Source organism: Ranitomeya variabilis, chromosome 1 (assembly GCF_051348905.1).
Source record: "Ranitomeya variabilis isolate aRanVar5 chromosome 1, aRanVar5.hap1, whole genome shotgun sequence".
Lineage (NCBI taxonomy): Eukaryota > Metazoa > Chordata > Amphibia > Anura > Dendrobatidae > Ranitomeya > Ranitomeya variabilis.
In genome coordinates this window covers 523,962,410-523,981,984 of record NC_135232.1, presented here as the reverse complement: position 1 = coordinate 523,981,984, position 19,575 = coordinate 523,962,410, and the positions used below count along the sequence as shown (strand labels likewise).

Here is a 19,575-nt window from a genome sequence, read left to right as displayed (position 1 = left end):
GGGAATATCTAGTGGGACAGTTTCATAGGTCGGGTCGTTCCAGAAGCGGCAATATCAAATATGTTTTTATTGTTTAAATATTTTTTTGTCCATAAAAATATTTATGGCTACAATATATTTTGATTTTATTTTTATTTTTTTTTACAAATTTTTTTTTAAACTTTGCTAGTTCATCTACCAACTTTGCTAGTTCTGGTGACACGGATATCGTCATGACGACATTGGGTCACTATGGCAACGATCGGGATGACGTCGCGGCGTCTCCGATCTAAGAGTAGAGGGACTGTCTCCCCTCCGCCCGTTCCCAAAATGCTGCGATCGAGTTTGATCACAACATTCAGGGGTTAAAGTGCCTGGAGCAGTGCAGGACCACTCCTGGCACTGAGTGCCGGGTGCTAGCTGTCAGAAACACGTGGCAGCGATTGCACTTGCACAGCCCGTGTGTGCCCAAAACCACCACGATGTATACATACATCTCAGGTGGAAAAGGGGTTAAGGGAAAAAGAGATCCAAACCAACAGGGCTCTGTGTGAAAAAGCGATTGCCCCCTTCTTAAAATATAAACAAGTTAAATTATCACATCTTTGGAAATGGAGTTTAAATTCCCTAGTCACACACATGCCCGATTACTGACACACCTGTTCTCAATCCAGAAATCTATTAAATAGGAGCTGTATGACAACGTGAAGAAGACTAAAAGATACTCAAAAGCAACAGATCATGCCGTGATCCAAAGAAATTCTCGAACAAATGAGAAAAAGTAATTGAGATCTATCAGTCTGGAAAAGGTTATTAAGACATTTCTCCAGCCATTATTCACGAATGGCGAAATCATGGAACAGTGGTGAACCTTCCCAGGAGTGGCCAGTCAACCAGAATTACCCCAAGAGCGCAGCAACTACTTATCCAAGAGGTCACAGAAGACCCCATAACAACATCCAAAGAACTGCAGGCCTCACTTGCTTCAGTTAAGGTCAGTGTTCATGACTCCACCATAAAGAGAGACTGGACAAAAATGGCCTGAATGGCAGAGTTCCAAGATTAAAACCACTGCTGAGTAATAAGAACATAAAGGTAAGTCTCAGTTTTGTCAGAATCCCCAAGACATTTGTGAGAATACTCTGTGGACTGCCAAGACAAAAGTAGAACTTTTTGGAAGATGTATGTCCCATTACATCTGGCATAGAAGTAAGATCATTTCAGAGAAGGAACATCATACCAACAGTAAAATATGCTGGTGGTAGTGTGATGTTAGGAGGCTGTATTGCTGCTTCAAGACCTGGAAGACTTGCTGTTGGAAATGGAACCATGAATTCTGCTGTCTACCAAAAAATCCTGAAGGGGAATGTCCGGCCATCTGTTCGTGAAGCGCACTTCAGTTATGCGCAGGGCTTTGGACTCTGTAAGCCAAACCACCGACTGACTCCTCAATTTCCCTGACTTCTGACTGCAACTGTGACTCCACAGCACTGCCTTATTACTGAGCATGTACATAAAATGTAGAACAGATTCATCTCGACTAAAAAAAGATGGAATCTACGCATGTTCTCCACCACACCAATATGTCCTCAGGACCAAGCAGCACAAACACAGCAGAGATCTTCTCACTGTAGCGTGGAGATGTCCCCAGATCTGGATGATTGATGTTTTTCATGCACACATTGCTCCATGAAATGCCATAGAAGACCCCTTTTCTCCTGTCACTGCGGATACAATTTCTTGGCGTACCAGAGGGCGTGATTCTACATGGTCTACTGTTATGACACATACACGTGGCATCAAGAATGTCATGATTCAGTTACATTAATCTGCAGAATAGAAATGTCACCATCCATCACATAAAAGTACGAAATCCATGTAAAAAATATATTTTCTACTTATAAGTAGTGCGGTTTGTAAATGACTACTGTGATATGAGAGATTCGTCATGTCTTCTGGTTGCACGTTTGGCTAATACTAACGTGGCTTGATGCTTACATTCATAAAGGGAATTCTACATTTTGCAAGCTTTGAAGCCCACCGAAATCCATCCATAGACTGTTACAGGATCCACAGACCCCAGACTGGAAACCTCTAAACTAATACAAGAGGCAGGCACTGTTGCATGCATCTACTACTTTATTTTGATTGGTCCCTAATTTTCTAAAGAAGATTTTCTTAAAACATTTTACAGAATGTAGTTAAATAAATTCTGACATATAATAGCAGCCAAAGCATCTACTATAGTAATTTAAAACACTATAGAATGTAACATGAATGGAGAGGAGCAGGATTAGAAAGACATGGCTGTTTTCCTCCAAGAACAGCACCACACTTGTCAACAGGTTGTATGTTGTATTGCATGGTCAGCCTCATTAATTTTAGTTAGTACAGTGGAGCGGTTATGGCAAACAGGTGTGATTTATAGGAGTGGCAGGCACGCTGTTCAAGTCAGACCCCCCTTTAAGTATCAGAAAAGTGACTAAGTTGTCACTTCAGCACCATGGATAGTACTTAGAGGCTACAAATATTGCTTTCAGTTGTTTATGTCCTGAGTAAATTTCCAATCAGCACCATGGACAGCTGCGGTACATGTATATTATGTATATTTGTTTACACATAAAAAGCAAAGCCACAAAAAGAGGAATTAAAATTCCCCCCAGAATTCAAGAAGTAACACACAAAAAAGGGCAGCAGTATTTACCTGCTCAGGTTTCAGAAGTAATGCACTCTCAGGATACAGCAACCCACATAATAAAGATGGCGGCAACACAAGTGCAAAATACTGATGAGGCAATCACTCACAACCTTCCAATTCATGGAGGGGGTGATTGCATAGTATTAAAATTGCACACAAAAAAAGGTTGTATAAGGCGCTTGTCACACACACACACACACACACACACACACACAGGTAGTGTACAGTGTCTGGCTTACAGCCTATGAAGGGGGACACCAGAGATCACACAGAAGCCCTCCGCTGCCATGACATGTGACAAACCCGCACCACGCCACCCTGCCTGACGTCACTATCACATCAGCAAGATCACGTGGTATGGGCTCCTCACTTGCACCAATGTGACCTTACGCACCCCCTATGGCACGCAAGGTCAGAATGGTGCAGTTTTACACAGACACACCCTGTCCACATGGGTCTAGGGAAGCATGGCGAGTGAGAGGATGCGGCCCACACAGTCACTGGCGTGGCACCACACTCGCTCACAACCCTGACAGGCTGAGAGGTCGCTTTTACTAGCACCAGTGAAGTAGAGTGCTGCCAGCCTAGTAAGACTGACACCAGTTCCTCATTAGATACAAGCCCAGTCCGTAAACAGGATTATATCGGGCTAGAAACCAACCCAGGTAGCATGGAAAGTTAAACTGAGAAATGGACGTGTGGATTTGTGGAGCGAGATAAAAGAGCAGCCCAACGTTAAATTATATATACAATGGTCAAATATGCAAATACAGATAGCGGTAGGACAAAAGATATAAGCAGAATATACAGCTGCATGAAAAAGTGTTTTGCCCCCTTCCTGATTTACTATTCTTTTGCATGTTTATCACATGTATATTTTTCAAATCACCAAACAAATATAAATATTAGACATAGCACAAGTAAACACAAAATGCCGTTTTTAAGTGAAGGTCTCTATTATTATTGAAAAAGAAATCCAAATCTACAAGGCTCAAAGAGAAAAAAAAAAAAAAGATTGCCTCCCCCCCCATAAACATAAATTAACTGGTTTATCACATCTTTGGGAAGCAGAGTTTAAATTTCCTAGCCACACGCATGCCTGATTTCTCAATTGAGAGCAGATGTGGTCAATCACTTAAACATGGCCTGCCACTACATCTGGCATAAAAGTAACACAGCATTTCAGAATAGGAATGCCATACTAACAGTAAAATATGGTGGTGGTAGTGTGATAATCTGTGGCTGTTTTGCTGCTTCAGGATCTGGAAGACTTGCTGTGATAAATGGAACCATGAATTCTGTGGTCTTCCAAAAAATCCTGAAGGAGAAGGTCTAGTCATCTGCTCGTGACCTTAAGCTGAAGCGCACTTGGGATATTCAGCAGGACAATGATCCACAACACACCAGCAAGTCGACCTCTGAATGGCTTAAGAAAAACAAGATGAAGACTTTGGAGTAGTCTAGTCAAAGTCCTGACCTTAATCAGATTGAGATGTTGTGGCGTGACCTTAAAAAGGCAGTTCATGCTCAGAAACCCTCCGATGTGGCTGAATTCCCGCAATTCTGCAAAGACGAGTAAGCCAAAATTCCTCCAGAGTGTTGTGAAAGACTCATAGCCAGTTATCGCAAATGCTTGATTGAAGTTGCTGCTAAAGGTGGTACAACCAGTTATTAGATTTAGGGACTTTCAGACAGAGGCCAGTAGGTCTGGATTTCTTTTTCCCTTAATAATAATGACATTCATTTAAAAACTGCATTTTGTGTTTACTTCAGTTATCTTTGTCTAATATTTAAATTTGTTTGGTGATCTGGAACATGTAAGTGTGAAAATCATTCAAAAGAATAGGAAATCAGGAAGGGGGCAAACACTTTTTCACACAACTGTATGTCAATTACCGGGTGATGTTGTGATGCGCTGGGCCGCAAAGGGGCATGGGCTGCCAGCTGACTCCTAGGTCCTTCACAGCACGTTCATCAACACGGCCCCCACTGTCGAAGTGGGCCGCATGCATAACAGAGCGACAGACCACATGGCCATACACAAGCCTTTATCCCCTTTGAGTCACTCCCCTCCTGCCCTCTCAGCTGAACCTAAATCTCCTCCCCTTGCCTCTGCAGCGAAAAACTCCAAAACCTATGAAAGATCATAACTCCTTTCTGGACGGTCCTAGGGCAGCGGTTCAGACAACTTCAGATCCAGCCGGGCCCCTGCTACGCCTGGGAACCAAACAAGCCTTTGTTACCTGGCATCTACTAGATGTTCTATGTATCTCCATACCCCTGGGTGCTAGAACGGGTCGAGACCCAGCCAGGCATTCGCCATGATCTGGGGATCTCGCAAATATGCACGATGTATGGCTAGGACGTTTAGTATCTTCATAACTCCTTATGTAATCATAGCTGGCTCAACAAAGCAGTTTAGACCACATGGCATCCAAATGGCAAGTAGGCCTTTTGTTCTGCTCTGAGCTGACTCAAGGTGTGAGAACTCATAGCCTTTGAGGCTTAACCCCCTGCTGAGCTAGCAGAACACTGAAGGGGGGCTAGATGTCCCGTTACAGCTGCAGACTGAAGGGGTTTTTATAATCCCATGCCACATAGGATACAAATGATTGGCATGAAATAATAACTCCAATATTTGTTTTTACACAGCCTATATGTGAAACCCATACTATTAGATTAGGCGTGCTGCCCAACACTAAGTGAACCCCATGAGGAAAGACACCCTAGTTTACAAGGCTAAAATTTGTGGGCCTGCCTGCACCCCGAGTGAAAATAACTTTTTTTTTTGTGTGCAATTTTAATACTATCACCCCCTCCATGAATTGTTAGGTGTCGAGTGATTGCCTCATCAGTAATTTGCACATGTGTTGCCGCCATCTTTATTATATGGGTTTCCGCGTCCTGAGAGCGCATTACTTCTGAGACCCGGGCAGGTAAATACTGCTGCCTTTTTTGCTGTGTTAGTTCTTGTTTACACATAAGTATAGGGATTGACATGACATGAGCCCTACCAGGACCAAGCACCAAGGCTAAACCTGCTTGTATGGGAATCCTTTATATGTACAGAAGATTAGGCGTCCTTCTCATGTCTCCCCAATACCCGTGACTGCTCATTCACACCTTCAGGTGTAACTGGTGGCCACATTTATGGCACACATTATTTCTGTAATCTAGAAGGTGCAGTTATGTACAAATATGCTTAGCTCAGATAGATATAGGGTCAGCATGTTGGGGCAAACAGAAGGCAACTTCCAATAGTCCCTAGTCACTGCTCAAATTACACAACGTGTCAACCATATCATTTTACCGTCATCTGCTGGGTGAAAAAGTTGTCACATGTTCGAGTCAGCCGAAGGAGAAATCTCATCCTGAATTATGCCAACATACCCGGGAATGAATGACCCTGGCACCTAACTGGCATCATCTCATTACACCAGCAAATGAATGAGCACATTATTCAAGAAAAAGGGTCATCAATAGATGTAGGAGGAATGAGAATGGAAACCAGGTGAATGGCTGAAGCCTACACAAACATCAAGTACATTGCAACCTTGAACAGCAGCAGGAGAGGGAGGAGAGAGCTGATAACCCATTCCATGCTGGAGGGACCTGTAGAGGAGGCCTAACTGCAGTAGAGAACGTGGAGGACACACACCCTTGAAATATCTCCTCAGACTTCCTTCTACCTACAATAATGCAGATGTCCTCCTAGCAATGACTTTTCTCTACACTGCTCTGTACATGACAGATGTCATCTTCTGTAGCTTAACTTGCTCCAGTGTCTAGTGGCATGCTTCAGCATGATTTGCATGCAAGGACAGTAATGCCAGAAAGGAAGTTGGCATATGGCATGAAAAGCAGGCTTCTATTGCCATTCAGGCCATCTGATCATGATTCTCCTAACAATGATGTTTCTCCAGCATGTCTAGGTCCCACACAAAGCAGACAAGCCCAATGACCTTCCAGTGTCCCTTTAAATCTGCAAGAGGCAGCAAAACAGAACCACACTCTGACCTCCATTAATGCCCGATCACAGGAAGGAAATCATGCCAGTCTTGTATAAGGAGTAGGCACGAGATCTTCAGTAGCCAATCACTGCAGGCACCTGTGAATACCAGAATGGAGTTGTTTTGCACTGGGCTCCACTGGCATTGGCTTTTCCTTAGATGTTAGAGGGGTACTAAACTGGGAACCATTGGCTTTCCCCTACACAGAGCTGTACTTGGCACCCTGGCATTGATATTCCCCTAGACAGAGCAGTACTGGGCACCCTGGCATTGGCTTTCCCCTAGACAGAGCAGTACTGGGAACCTTGGCATTGGCTTTCCCCTAGGTATTCGATCAGTACTGGGTACCCTGGCATTGGCTTTCCCCTAGGTATTAGATCAGTACTGGGCACCCTGGCATTGGCTTTCCCCTGGGTATTCGATCAGTACTGGGCACCCTGGCATTGGCTTTCCCCTAGGTATTAGATCAGTACTGGGCACCCTGGCATTGGCTTTCCCCTAGATATTAGATCAGTACTGGGCACCCTGGCATTGATATTCCCCTAGGTATTAGATCAGTACTGGGACCCTGGCATTGGCTTTCCCCTAGGTGTTAGATCAGTACTGGGCACCCTGGCATTGATATTCCCCTAGGTATTAGATCAGAACAGGGCACCCTGGCATTGGCTTTTCCCCTAGGTACTAGATCAGTACTGGGCACCCTGGCATTGGCTCTCCCCTAGGTATTAGATCAGTACTGGGCACCCTGGCATTGGCTTTCCCCTAGGTATTAGATCAGTACAGGGCACCCTGGTATTGCTTTCCCCTAGGTATTAGATCAGTACTGGGCACCCTGGCATTGGCTTTTCCCCTAGGTACTAGATCAGTACTGGGCATCCTGGCATTGGCTCTCCCCTAGGTATTAGATCAGTACTGGGCACCCTGGCATTGGCTTTCCCCTAGGTATTAGATCAGTACAGGGCACCCTGGTATTGGCTCTCCCCTAGGTATTAGATCAGTACTGGGCACCCTGGCATTGATATTCCCCTAGGTATTAGATCAGTACAGGGCACCCTGGTATTGGCTTTCCCCTAAGTATTAGATCAGTACTGGGCACCCTGGCATTGGCTTTCGCCTAAGTATTAGATCAGTACTGGGCACCCTGGCATTGGCTTTCCCCTAAGTATTAGATCAGTACTGGGCACCCTGGCATTGGCTTTCCCCTAGGTATTAGATCAGTACTGGGCACCCTGGCATCGGTTTTCCCCTAAGTATTAGATCAGTACTGGGCACCCTGCCATTGGCTTTCCCCTAAGTATTAGGTAAGTACTGGGCACCCTGGCATTGGCTTTCCCCTAGGTATTAGATCAGTACTGGACTCCCTGGCATTGATATTCCCCTAAGTATTAGATCAGTACTGGGCACCCTGGCATTGGCTTTCCCCTAAGTATTAGGTAAGTACTGGGCACCCTGGCATTGGCTTTCCCCTAGGTATTAGATCAGTACTGGGCTCCCTGGCATTGATATTCCCCTAAGTATTAGATCAGTACTGGGCACCCTGGCATTGGCTTTCCCCTAAGTATTAGGTAAGTACTGGGCACCCTGGCATTGACTTTCCCCTAGGTATTAGATCAGTACTGGGCACCCTGGCATTGGCTTTCCCTAAGTATTAGATCAGTACTGGGCACCCTGGCATTGGCTTTCCCCTAAGTATTAGATAAGTACTGGGCACCCTGCCATTGGCTTTCCCCTAAGTATTAGGTAAGTACTGGGCACCCTGGCATTGGCTTTCCCCTAGGTATTAGATCAGTACTGGGCTCCCTGGCATTGATATTCCCCTAAGTATTAGATCAGTACTGGGCACCCTGGCATTGGCTTTCCCCTAAGTATTAGGTAAGTACTGGGCACCCTGGCATTGGCTTTCCCCTAGGTATTAGATCAGTACTGGGCTCCCTGGCATTGATATTCCCCTAAGTATTAGATCAGTACTGGGCACCCTGCCATTGGCTTTCCCCTAAGTATTAGGTAAGTACTGGGCACCCTGGCATTGGCTTTCCCCTAGGTATTAGATCAGTACTGGGCTCCCTGGCATTGATATTCCCCTAAGTATTAGATCAGTACTGGGCACCCTGGCATTGGCTTTCCCCTAAGTATTAGGTAAGTACTGGGCACCCTGGCATTGGCTTTCCCCTAGGTATTAGATCAGTACTGGGCTCCCTGGCATTGATATTCCCCTAAGTATTAGATCAGTACTGGGCACCCTGGCATTGGCTTTCCCCTAAGTATTAGGTAAGTACTGGGCACCCTGGCATTGACTTTCCCCTAGGTATTAGATCAGTACTGGGCACCCTGGCATTGGCTTTCCCTAAGTATTAGATCAGTACTGGGCACCCTGGCATTGGCTTTCCCTAAGTATTAGATCAGTACTGGGCACCCTGGCATTGGCTTTCCCCTAAGTATTAGATCAGTACTGGGCACCCTGGCATTGGCTTTCCCCTAGGTATTAGATCAGTACTGGGCACCCTGGCATTGGCTTTCCCCTAGGTATTAGATCAGTACTGGGCACCCTGGCATTGGCTTTCCCCTAGGAATTAGATCAGTACTGGGCACCACTTTCCCCTAGATACCAGAGCTATACTGGGCACCACTGGCTTTCCCCTACCCATGAGACCATTGCCCCCACCCACCCCAGGACAGGGCATGTACCTGAAGTCACTGTAGGGGTGTATGATCCAGGCCCCCGCGGACTTCACCCTCTCCTGCTCCCTCTCCACCGCCTTCTGGCTGCCGAACATCCGGAGAGAGAACTTGTTGACCCCCGGTTGGAGCATGGCAGAGAGTTGGCGGTGCACGAACCCGGAGCGGGGCTCCTCTTCCCCGGCCTCGCCATCTTCGGTGTCCTTGCCGGGTGAGGACCCCCGCGGAGGCTCCGTGGAGAAGGACACCTTGTGCTCTCGGGGCGGCGCCTCGGAAAGCTCCCGCCTGCACTCTCCATTCGGGCTGCCCTTGCCGGTGCCCGGAGTCCCTGCCGAGCTACATGGGCTACGAGTGCCTCTTCTGCCAGCAGTCCAGGACTGCTGCTCATCGGGTGTCGCAGCTGCCTCCACTCCCCGCATCACCGCAGCACTGCTACTACCGCCGCCTCCCCGCCAGTCCATGGCAGCGGGGACCTGCGGAGTGAGCAAAGGGAGGGACCGCGGGGCGGGGGAACTCAATTGGGCGTGTCACACAAACACCGCAAGCCAATAGAGAGAAAGGTGGGCATGTATATGTCGCAGTGGCCAATAAACGCAGAGTAGGCGTGGAGTTGGACGTGACTTGGATGAGAAGAGCCAATCAATTGCAGCGTGGGCGGTGACATAGGTGAAACGCCAATCCTGAAGGCGCCACCACATCAGCCAATAGGTTATGAGCCAGAGCCGCGTATTTTATACACACCAGGACTGCGAGCGCTCAGGGTGGGGAGCAACCAATGAGCAGCGCAAGATGACAGCACGTAGTTACGGGATTGGCTGACTGTAGAAAAAGTCATGGAAGCTAAAAAAAAGGCGGGGTTAGATGTGTAAAAGCTGTCCCGTGGGCGTGGTCATAACTTGGGCGGGGCTTGGATGCGAATGGTCGGTGGAATGGAAATATGTATCGGAGTCCTGGGAGGGAGGGAAGGGCGGCTGTGTGCTGCTGTGCGGCGGGGGGAGCCCTGGCCTGGATGCTGGGCTGGCGGACTAATCCTCTGGCGGCATTAGGAATGTGATGTGATGCTGGCTAAAGTGGATTGCACGGGATTTACCCGGGGTTTATGGGAAGGAAACAAAAGAATTCAGAAAGATTTACAGTGGAGCCATAGAAAAGTGGCTGCAGCCCAGTGCCAGGGCATCATCTGGCGGGGCTGGGGCTTAGGTGACACGCAGCGCTCTCAGGCGGCGGGGGGAAGCTGCTTAGTGTGCTGACTGTGGGGCGAGGGGACCCCCGGGGGAGCGGGCCTGGCAGGGTGTCACTGGTGGGTATCACTGGTGGGTGTCATTATTGGCCTATCACTGTTGGTTGTCATTGGGGGTGTCACTGGGGTGTTACAGGTGGCCGATCAATGTTGGATATCACTGATGGGGTTTCACCGGTGGGTTGTCACTGATGGGATGTTACTGGTGGCTTTTCACTGTTGTCCCTGGGGGAATGTCACTGGTGAGGAGTCATTGGTGGGGTCCTTTTCCGATATCACACAATCACCAGAGCAGCAAATAGTGAACAATTCCAGGACCTTTATTCAGGCAAAAATACGAAAGGTCCATATGGAGCGCCCCCACACCGCCGCAGGGCCGAGGGGTACCCGGAGCCGGGCCTCTGAGTCTCAGTTCTGGGGTTGTCACGGTGGCTAGACCCGGTCCGTGGCCCTGTCTGTCAGTGGGGGACGTCCAGTGAAATAAGTGGTGTTGTAACGGTGCAGTTGTGGGGTGCAGGTCGCGGTAAATAACGAGGACACCAGGTTGCAGTCTCTTTACCTCTTTACTGGAGATCTCTGAGTCCTCAGTCCAAAATACGGTCCACCAGGCTGCGCAAGTCCGGCCGGTCCAATGGCACCTCCAGAGTTCTCTTCACAGGTGGAAATCGGTGCCTTCCTTCTTAGCGCTATGTGTTGTAGTCCTCCCCTGCTGTGCTTACGGAAAGTACCCCACAACTGTTGTGTCTGTTTCTTAAGTTCCCTCACAACTCGATTAAATGATGTTCTTCTAATCGTCCGTCCCTCCCTGATGTTACGGTTAGAACAGCACCCGTTTGTCGGGTAGGCCTGGAGTTCTTCCGGGACCCTAGAGTCGCCCCTCTCCCGCAATTGCCTCCCAAGACTTCATAGGTGATATGTGTTAGACAGCCCGCCTTAAACTGACTGTCCTGCCGCTGTTTAGAGTATTGCTTGAAGCTGAATGTTATAATACTCCCTCAGCGTTCCGGCCACCGGTAGTGCGCCTCAGTAGGGTGTTGCTTCGGTCTTACAGCATGACCCCTACTGGAATTCTCCTATCGCTTGATCTCGTTTCTCACTCAGCACAATCTATCTCGCTTCTAGTCCTTTCTTGGATCCCGCCGCTTCCCGGAGCTGGCGCGGACCCGTTACGTTCTTTCCAATGCCAAGCCTCTGTCAGGATCCCACCCCTGACAGAGACCCTACTGTCTCTTCCTCCACAACACCCTCTGCCACTGAGTGTTGCTTCGTCCAATCCAGTCAGCTTTCTAATCTAACTTCCTGCCTGACCCCCAGTTTACCCACTATGGTGGGGAGTGGCCTAATGAATAGCACCCTTAGCTCCCCCCGGAGGCCCAGCTGTGAAATGTATTGGTGTCTGTGATACCTGGTCAGATGAACTCCTTCAGTGCCATCGGACGCACCGTAGCTCCCCATAGTGGCGGAGCCACAGTACTGCAACGACCAGGACTCTGGGGCGCTGCACTCCCCCCTGGTTAAACACAGTACTCCGGGACTGGGAAGAAAACAACAATACAAGTTAGCAAAAAGACATACAATTTTGTTGAGTGCAATAACAATAAGCATATTTGAACAGGCTTCCCTTTATGGGAGGTGAGGACACTTCAACGTTACAAACATAATCAATATTATCATAGCAACATGCTATAATTAACTTTTCTTACCCAACCGGGTATTCTACTAAGTGCAAACATTATTGAACAATAATTTAACTTTGCCTTTAAGGATATACACTCTTAATCCACCAAAGACCTTCCTATAATCACATTATAAGGTATTTTAACTTTTTCATTCTCCTTCTTTAAATCTGCAGGACCGCCTGTCCTATCGGCACCAGACCTACTGCCTCTCCTTTCAGTTACAGGACCGCCCCGTTCAGCCAGGGCCTACTGCCTTTTCAACTACTATACACAGTATAGAACATAACATTTCTTTCAGTTTGAGAACACCGAGCCGGCTCTACTTGGCTCCTATAAGGACTCACCCCCTAACCCTGACGGGTTCACTTTCTGTCCTTAGTAACACATTACTAACTTTCGATGGGGAACGCAGGGTTTACCTTCTATCCCCCCCCCCTTTTCTTATCAACATTATCAACTATCTTCTTTTCACAACATTAGACTTTCTCATTACTTCCTTTCACTTTTTCTTTCAGAGAACATTATCAGCATTACAATTAACCAATGGCATACATATAACTTTTACATGTAAACATTATCATCATCTTCTTCCGTTGACATTATTGCTATCGATCTTAAAGCAATATCACCATTCACGTGCAACAAATGAACATCCCCTTTAAGAGTGGACCAAGTCTCTGTGAGGTAGCGTATCTTCTCAGGCTACCAGTCTATACTCAGCAAAGGTTCCAGTGCGGTATCTTCGCAAAGAGTCCTTGTTTAAGTAAAACCAGTAGGGAGCGCCTTTAATAAGGTGCAAACTATATACAAAGGAGTTCGGATCATGCACTGTTCATGATTTCAGCAGTTTTTAAAGAACATAGAAAAGATAGAAAATAACCAAAACAATTGGGATCCCGGGTCAACAAAGGGATCCCTTTAAGAGTTTACCCTAAACGGGTTTAGCCAAACAGGAAACAGTACTATTTACAGATTCATGGTATCGAGGTTTATTCTTTTAAGTCTGGGGGTAGCTTCCGCGAGTACCGGTCTCCCCCCGCCACCACATAGAGGGCGTCTGCACCCTGGATAGGGGTCTGGGTACTCACGGTTCTCCTTGGAGTGATGGCCCGCAGGCATTTGGCGCACAGCGAGATCGGGGCAATAACCGCCGGCTTTGATGAACCCTCAGAGGATGGTACGGTCACTTCCGGCTTGTACTTGCGTACGTGCAGGGCATACCACCCCTTATCCCCCCAGTGGCGGGTGTACCGAACTCGGTCTCCTGGGTAAAGATCCCGACCTGGGTGTCCTTCAATGAGATGCGCCTCTACATCCCGCCGGTTTACAAACACCTCCAAGGCAAGACCGGGCTCCTTAATGAAGCCCCAACCTCCCTGCAGCTTGAAAGTATTGACCACGCCATAGCGCTGCGGCCCCCAGTTCTCCTCAGCGACTTGCCGGACCTGGGCCTTATTCAGAAGGTCCCTCTCTCGCTCAGCCTGACGCCGGAGCTCCTTCTTGCGGGCCCACTCTTCCTCTTGCTGGCGCAGCCGTTGGCGGTATTCCTTCTGGCGGATAACTTCGATACTCTCCCCCTCATCTTGGGCATCCCCTGGAAACCCCATCAGATTGGTATTGGCTGCGCGGGTCCATTTGAAGGTTACCCATTCTCCCTGGAGCTGCGTGGGTTGTTGGATGGGCCGTAGGGGGCGATCGGCCGTCTGCAGAGTTTCCCAGGGCCTCTCGCATTCAATGCGGCTACGCACCCGTCCGGGTGGTCGTGGTGGAGGCGAGTCTACATCCACCAGCAGGGGCTCCTCAATCGCCACGCCCGGGTCGGCGCCGTTACCTGCTTCCGCCGTATCTCCGGTGCTGGTCTCCTCTGTAGTCGACGGTGAGATCGATGCTTGGGGCGGCTCCTCACCAGGGGTGGTTGCTCGCTGGCACAGACTCCGGAACTGCCGACACAGCTCCTCTACTTCCGCCCCGAGGATTTCCTGATTGGTGATGCAGCCTGGTAAAGACTCCGCCGGCTCCCATTGGTAGATTCTAGCACAGGCCTTCTCTCCCTCTCCGGGGTGGCTTCCGCGCTCCATGCTGCCAATCGGATTCTGCCTTGTGGTCTCCAGCAGTTCTTGCCCCTCCTCGTCCGGAGGGCGGCCTTTCTCTCCTCCGCCATCCCACACTAGGAGGCGGGCCCTTCTCCTTGATGGGCATATTCTCTGGACATAGTAATAACGGTGAGGGGCGGGTTCCATTTTCGCGCCACTCTTCCAAGCTACGCCCACGAGGACACGCCCCATGCTCCCTGCGCGCCACATAGTGTTATAATGGCGGCGATTTTGGCGGGGAATGTCGGGGCACAGTCTTTGCAACATAATACAGTCCAAGCGCAGTACATCACAGTTCCTAGGCACACATGACCTGATTCTTCAGGCTTAAGTAGATCCTGTTCGTGACGCCAAGTTTGGAGCGCCCCCACACCGCCGCAGGGCCGAGGGGTACCCGGAGCCGGGCCTCTAGGTCTCAGTCCTGGGGTTGTCACGGTGGCTAGACCCGGTCCGTGGCCCTGTCTGTCAGTGGGGAACGTCCAGTGAAATAAGTAGTGTTGTAACGGTGCAGTTGTGGGGTGCAGGTCGCGGTAAATAACGAGGACACCAGGTTGCAGTCTCTTTACCTCTTTACTGGAGATCTCTGAGTCCTCAGTCCAGAATACGGTCCACCAGGCTGCGCAAGTCCGGCCGGTCCAATGGCACCTCCAGAGTCCTCTTCACAGGTGGAAATCGGTGCCTTCCTTCTTAGCGCTATGTGTTGTAGTCCTCCCCTGCTGTGCTTACGGAAAGTACCCCACAACTGTTGTGTCTGTTTCTTAAGTTCCCTCACAACTCGATTAAATGATGTTCTTCTAATCGTCCGTCCCTCCCTGATGTTACGGTTAGAACGGCACCCGTTTGTCGGGTAGGCCTGGAGTTCTTCCGGGACCCTAGAGACGCCCCTCTCCCGCAATTGCCTCCCAAGACTTCATAGGTGATATGTGTTAGACAGCCCGCCTTAAACTGACTGTCCTGCCGCTGTTTAGAGTATTGCTTGAAGCTGAATGTTATAATACTCCCTCGGCGTTCCGGCCACCGGTAGTGCGCCTCAGTAGGGTGTTGCTTCGGTCTTACAGCACGACCCCTACTGGAATTCTCCTATCGCTTGATCTCGTTTCTCACTCAGCACAATCTATCTCGCTTCTAGTCCTTTCTTGGATCCCGCCACTTCCCGGAGCTGGCGCGGACCCGTTACGTTCTTTCCAATGCCAAGCCTCTGTCAGGATCCCACCCCTGACAGAGACCCTACTGTCTCTTCCTCCACAACACCCTCTGCCACTGAGTGTTGCTTCGTCCAATCCAGTCAGCTTTCTAATCTAACTTCCTGCCTGACCCCCAGTTTACCCACTATGGTGGGGAGTGGCCTAATGAATAGAACCCTTAGCTCCCCCCGGAGGCCCAGCTGTGAAATGTATTGGTGTCTGTGATACCTGGTCAGATGAACTCCTTCAGTGCCATCGGACGCACCGTAGCTCCCCATAGTGGCGGAGCCACAGTACTGCAACGACCAGGACTCTGGGGCGCTGCACATATACGATCCACCACACAAAGTATAAAATAGTCCAGAACACGAATACAGTTCAGTAACAGGATAAAAGTCCAACAATCCAGCAGAGGATAGCATAGTCCATATACTCTTCTTTCTCTCCGAGATGCTGTGAACACATCATCATTCCACACAGGACTGCTCTGCACCTCCCTGATATTTTAAAGGTCCCTCTCCTCATTCACAGGTCAGGGGGGAAGGTCACAGAGGCTAAGGGTATGTGCACACGTTGCAGATTCCATTGCCGATTTTGTGCAGATTTCACCTGCGTTTTTACACCTGCGGATTCTATTAAGGAATAGGTGTAAAACGCAGCGGAATCCGCACAAACAATTGACATGCTGTGGAAAATCGCATCGTTTACACTTGGAAATTTCCACAGCATGTGCACTGTGGATGTGGTTTTCCATAGGTTTACATGGTACTCTACAACGCATGGTAAACTGCTGCGAATCTGCAGGGCCTAATCCACAACATGTGCACATAGCCTAATTGTTTCAACAAGCTATTTCAATATGTCATTAGCGTATTAGCAAACAGCATTATTCACTGACCCTGTGGAAAGATAACAGTACAGGCTCGGCCGCCATCAGGGCATTACTGCCCTGACTGGCGTATGGGGCCTGGTGGGCAGAGGGGGCCCGCATCGGGCCCCGTCTCATCGGGCCCGGGCCCCAGCGGCAGGCTTCTGACAGTACACTGAACCTGCGTCTGAGACCTCTGTTGCCTTGCAACAGTTAAAGCCGCCAGCCAATCGGAGGCTGGCAGCTGACGTCAGCGCGCACATCGCCGGCGTATGACGTCATCGTCATTTTCCGGCGAGTCCGCTCTGAAATGCCCGGGATGGATGTCGGCGCTGAACAGCGGCCAGGTGAGGTGTTTTTTCTTATACTGAATGCGGCAAGCCCGGGGCATGATGAAGACAGGAGGGAAGGATGGGGGACACAGGGGCAGCAAAGAAAAGAACACGGGGCAGGAATGAAAAACACAGGGCAGGAATGAAAAACACAGGGCAGGAATGAAAAACACGGGGCAGGAATGGAAACACTGGGGGCAGGAATGAAATCGGGAGCAGGAATGGAAACACTGGGGGCAGGAATGAAAACACTGGGGGCAGGATGGAAACACTGGGGGCAGGAATGGAAACACCACAGGGGGCAGGACTGGAAACACTGGGGGTAGGAATGAAAACACTGGGGGCAGGAATGAAATCAAGGGAGCAGTAATGAAAACACTGCGGGCAGGAATGGAAACACTGGGGGCAGGAATGGAAACACCACAGGGGGCAGGAATGAAAACACTGGGGGCAGGAATGGAAACACCACAGGGGGCAGGAATGGAAACACCACAGGGGGCAGGAATGGAAACACCACAGGGGGCAGGAATGGAAACACCACAGGGGGCAGGAATGGAAACACTGGGGGCAGGAATGGAAACACCACAGGGGGGAAGGAATGGAAACACCACAGGGGGCAGGAATGAAAACACTGGGGGCAGGAATGGAAACACTGGGGGCAGGAATGGAAACACCACAGGGGGGCAGGAATGAAAACACTGAGGACAGGAATGGAAACACCCAAGGGGGCAGGAATGAAAACAACACGGGGACAGAATGTGTGACACGGGGCAGAATGTGAGACACAGGAGGCAGGTATGGAAACTACACGGGGGGGTAGAATGTGTGACAGGCGGCAGGATGTGAGACACGGACAGAATTTGTAACGGGGCAGGCTGTGAGACACGGGAAGAATTTGTGACGGGGCAGGATGTGAGACACGGGGCAGAATTTGTGACACATGGGGCAGAATGTGAGATGGGGCAGGATGTGAGACGGGGCAGAATTTGAGACGGGGCAGGATGTGAGACACGGGGCAGGATGTGAGACGGGGCAGAATGTGAGACATGGGGCAGAATGTGAGACACAGGGGCAGAATGTGAAACACGGGGCAGAATGTGAGACACAGGGGGTGTTGTCGCAGGTCTCGACCTACTCTCTGATGAGTCCACTGTAGAGATGAAGTCACGGCACTGGAGAGATAAGACACAGTACGCCAGGGCTGTATCTGAAATATCTCTAGTTTTTAATGAGCTTACACACACTTTTATGCATTCTTGTGTTGGAGGCGGATTCCCCATATATCGGCTAAGCGTCGGAGTGTTTTACTCCCTTATCTCCCTACAGTTTTGCAGACATATTTTACACAGTACATCATTCTTTATCTTTCCAAGGACATTCACTCCTTCCATTAGTTCTTAGGAATTCACGATAACAGCACAATGAAGAATAGTGAATTGTATCTTACTTTTCTGACCTGTAATAACACTTATACAAAATGGAGGCAAGCAAGATAAAATGGATTCTGCTCTAACATTCCCCCATTTTATTCACTATTCTGAATAAGCTGTACCCCTTTTTTTTTTTTTTGTTAATATATATCATCATCATCTTCAGCTGTGTGAGTGCAGAATTTCCCAGTACATACAGAGATACACTTAAAAACTATTTTAAACACTATATATGCAATAAGGACAATCGCTACTATATGCAACAGGCTTTGCAAAACCCCAGCTACCCAGCCCCCGATCCCCTTAAACCAATTGGCTGGGTTTAGGAAAGAGAAAGTATCTGACCACCAGCTGTCCTTAGTGCGATCATTATCTTTGTCATATCGGTCTCTGAGTCTTTGAACATCTTCTAACTTTAGCTTCATCTTTAGAGTACTATTTGGATCTATATAATGGCAGCAAGCAGGTCCAATAACCTGACACATACCACCTTGTGCTGCTGTTACATAGTCTAGTACTATAGTATGCTGGTTGGTTACTATAATGGGTTGATTTTGGACAGCAATGGTGGTATTTAGTATATCCTATATATCCCAAATTTGTGTAATCATAGGGTAAATAAAAATAGAACTGACAATTTTATTGGCTATACCCATTTGCACTATGTGTGGTCTCCCTGAAGGGCGGGGCGTGTTATCCGCAGCTCTTTTATATAACGTATGTTTAGGTATTGCCTGTGTATCATTCTTTCTAACAGTATTGGTTTGAAAGCATCAGTAGAGTGTGAAGTCACATCAAAACTAATTTGCAAATCATAAGTTGGAACTCGCCCTAAATCTGTTAGTCCAGTCTTATTCCTAGGTACCCAGGCCCCACCCTCATAGGCCAAATATTGTAGATGTGTACTACTTCCTGAGAGATTACCTTGCCACCACGGGTATCCCACCCATCCTACAATTGGTATACTGACTGTAGTATTCCATAACTTAACATTATTTGTGGCATTGTTGGCGAGTGTGTCAGAACAATCAGTCCAGGCAAACAGTTCCTCAGGTGACACAGGGATAGCTAGGAAGGGGATACTTGTGGCTGACGTGGGTGAGTGCGTACAGATCCAACAGTCTGATAAGGGCTGGGAATTTTTCAACAAGTCATCTATCAGTTTTCGGTGATGTTGCACAAACTTATTATTCAAGGATGTTGGAGAATTCAGACTGTCCCATGCGATTACGCATAATATCATGGAAATCGAAACCAGCCAAAACATTATGTTTCCTTTATCGGCTGTCCGGTTCTTTAACTCGCTTGCAGTGTGATGCGTGGATCCAACTAGGTTTTCCTTCGAGCTTGACAGCTGTGGCTGTGGTCAGGAGCACTTGGTATGGT

The 19,575-nt window shown here is 48.6% G+C and overlaps 1 protein-coding gene across 2 annotated transcripts in view; it reads right to left on the bottom strand.

The window, feature by feature from the left end:
• HCN2 (hyperpolarization activated cyclic nucleotide gated potassium and sodium channel 2) overlaps positions 1 to 9,881 on the bottom strand; it is a 191,955-nt gene extending 182,074 nt beyond the window's left edge. For both annotated transcript variants that reach the window (XM_077254090.1, XM_077254098.1), the window contains exon 1: positions 9,373 to 9,881. In XM_077254090.1, coding sequence (XP_077110205.1) covers positions 9,373 to 9,824 — 452 coding nt within the window. In that variant the 5' untranslated portion in view covers positions 9,825 to 9,881. The remainder of the gene's footprint in view (positions 1 to 9,372) is intronic.
• Positions 9,882 to 19,575: the final 9,694 nt, after the last annotated feature.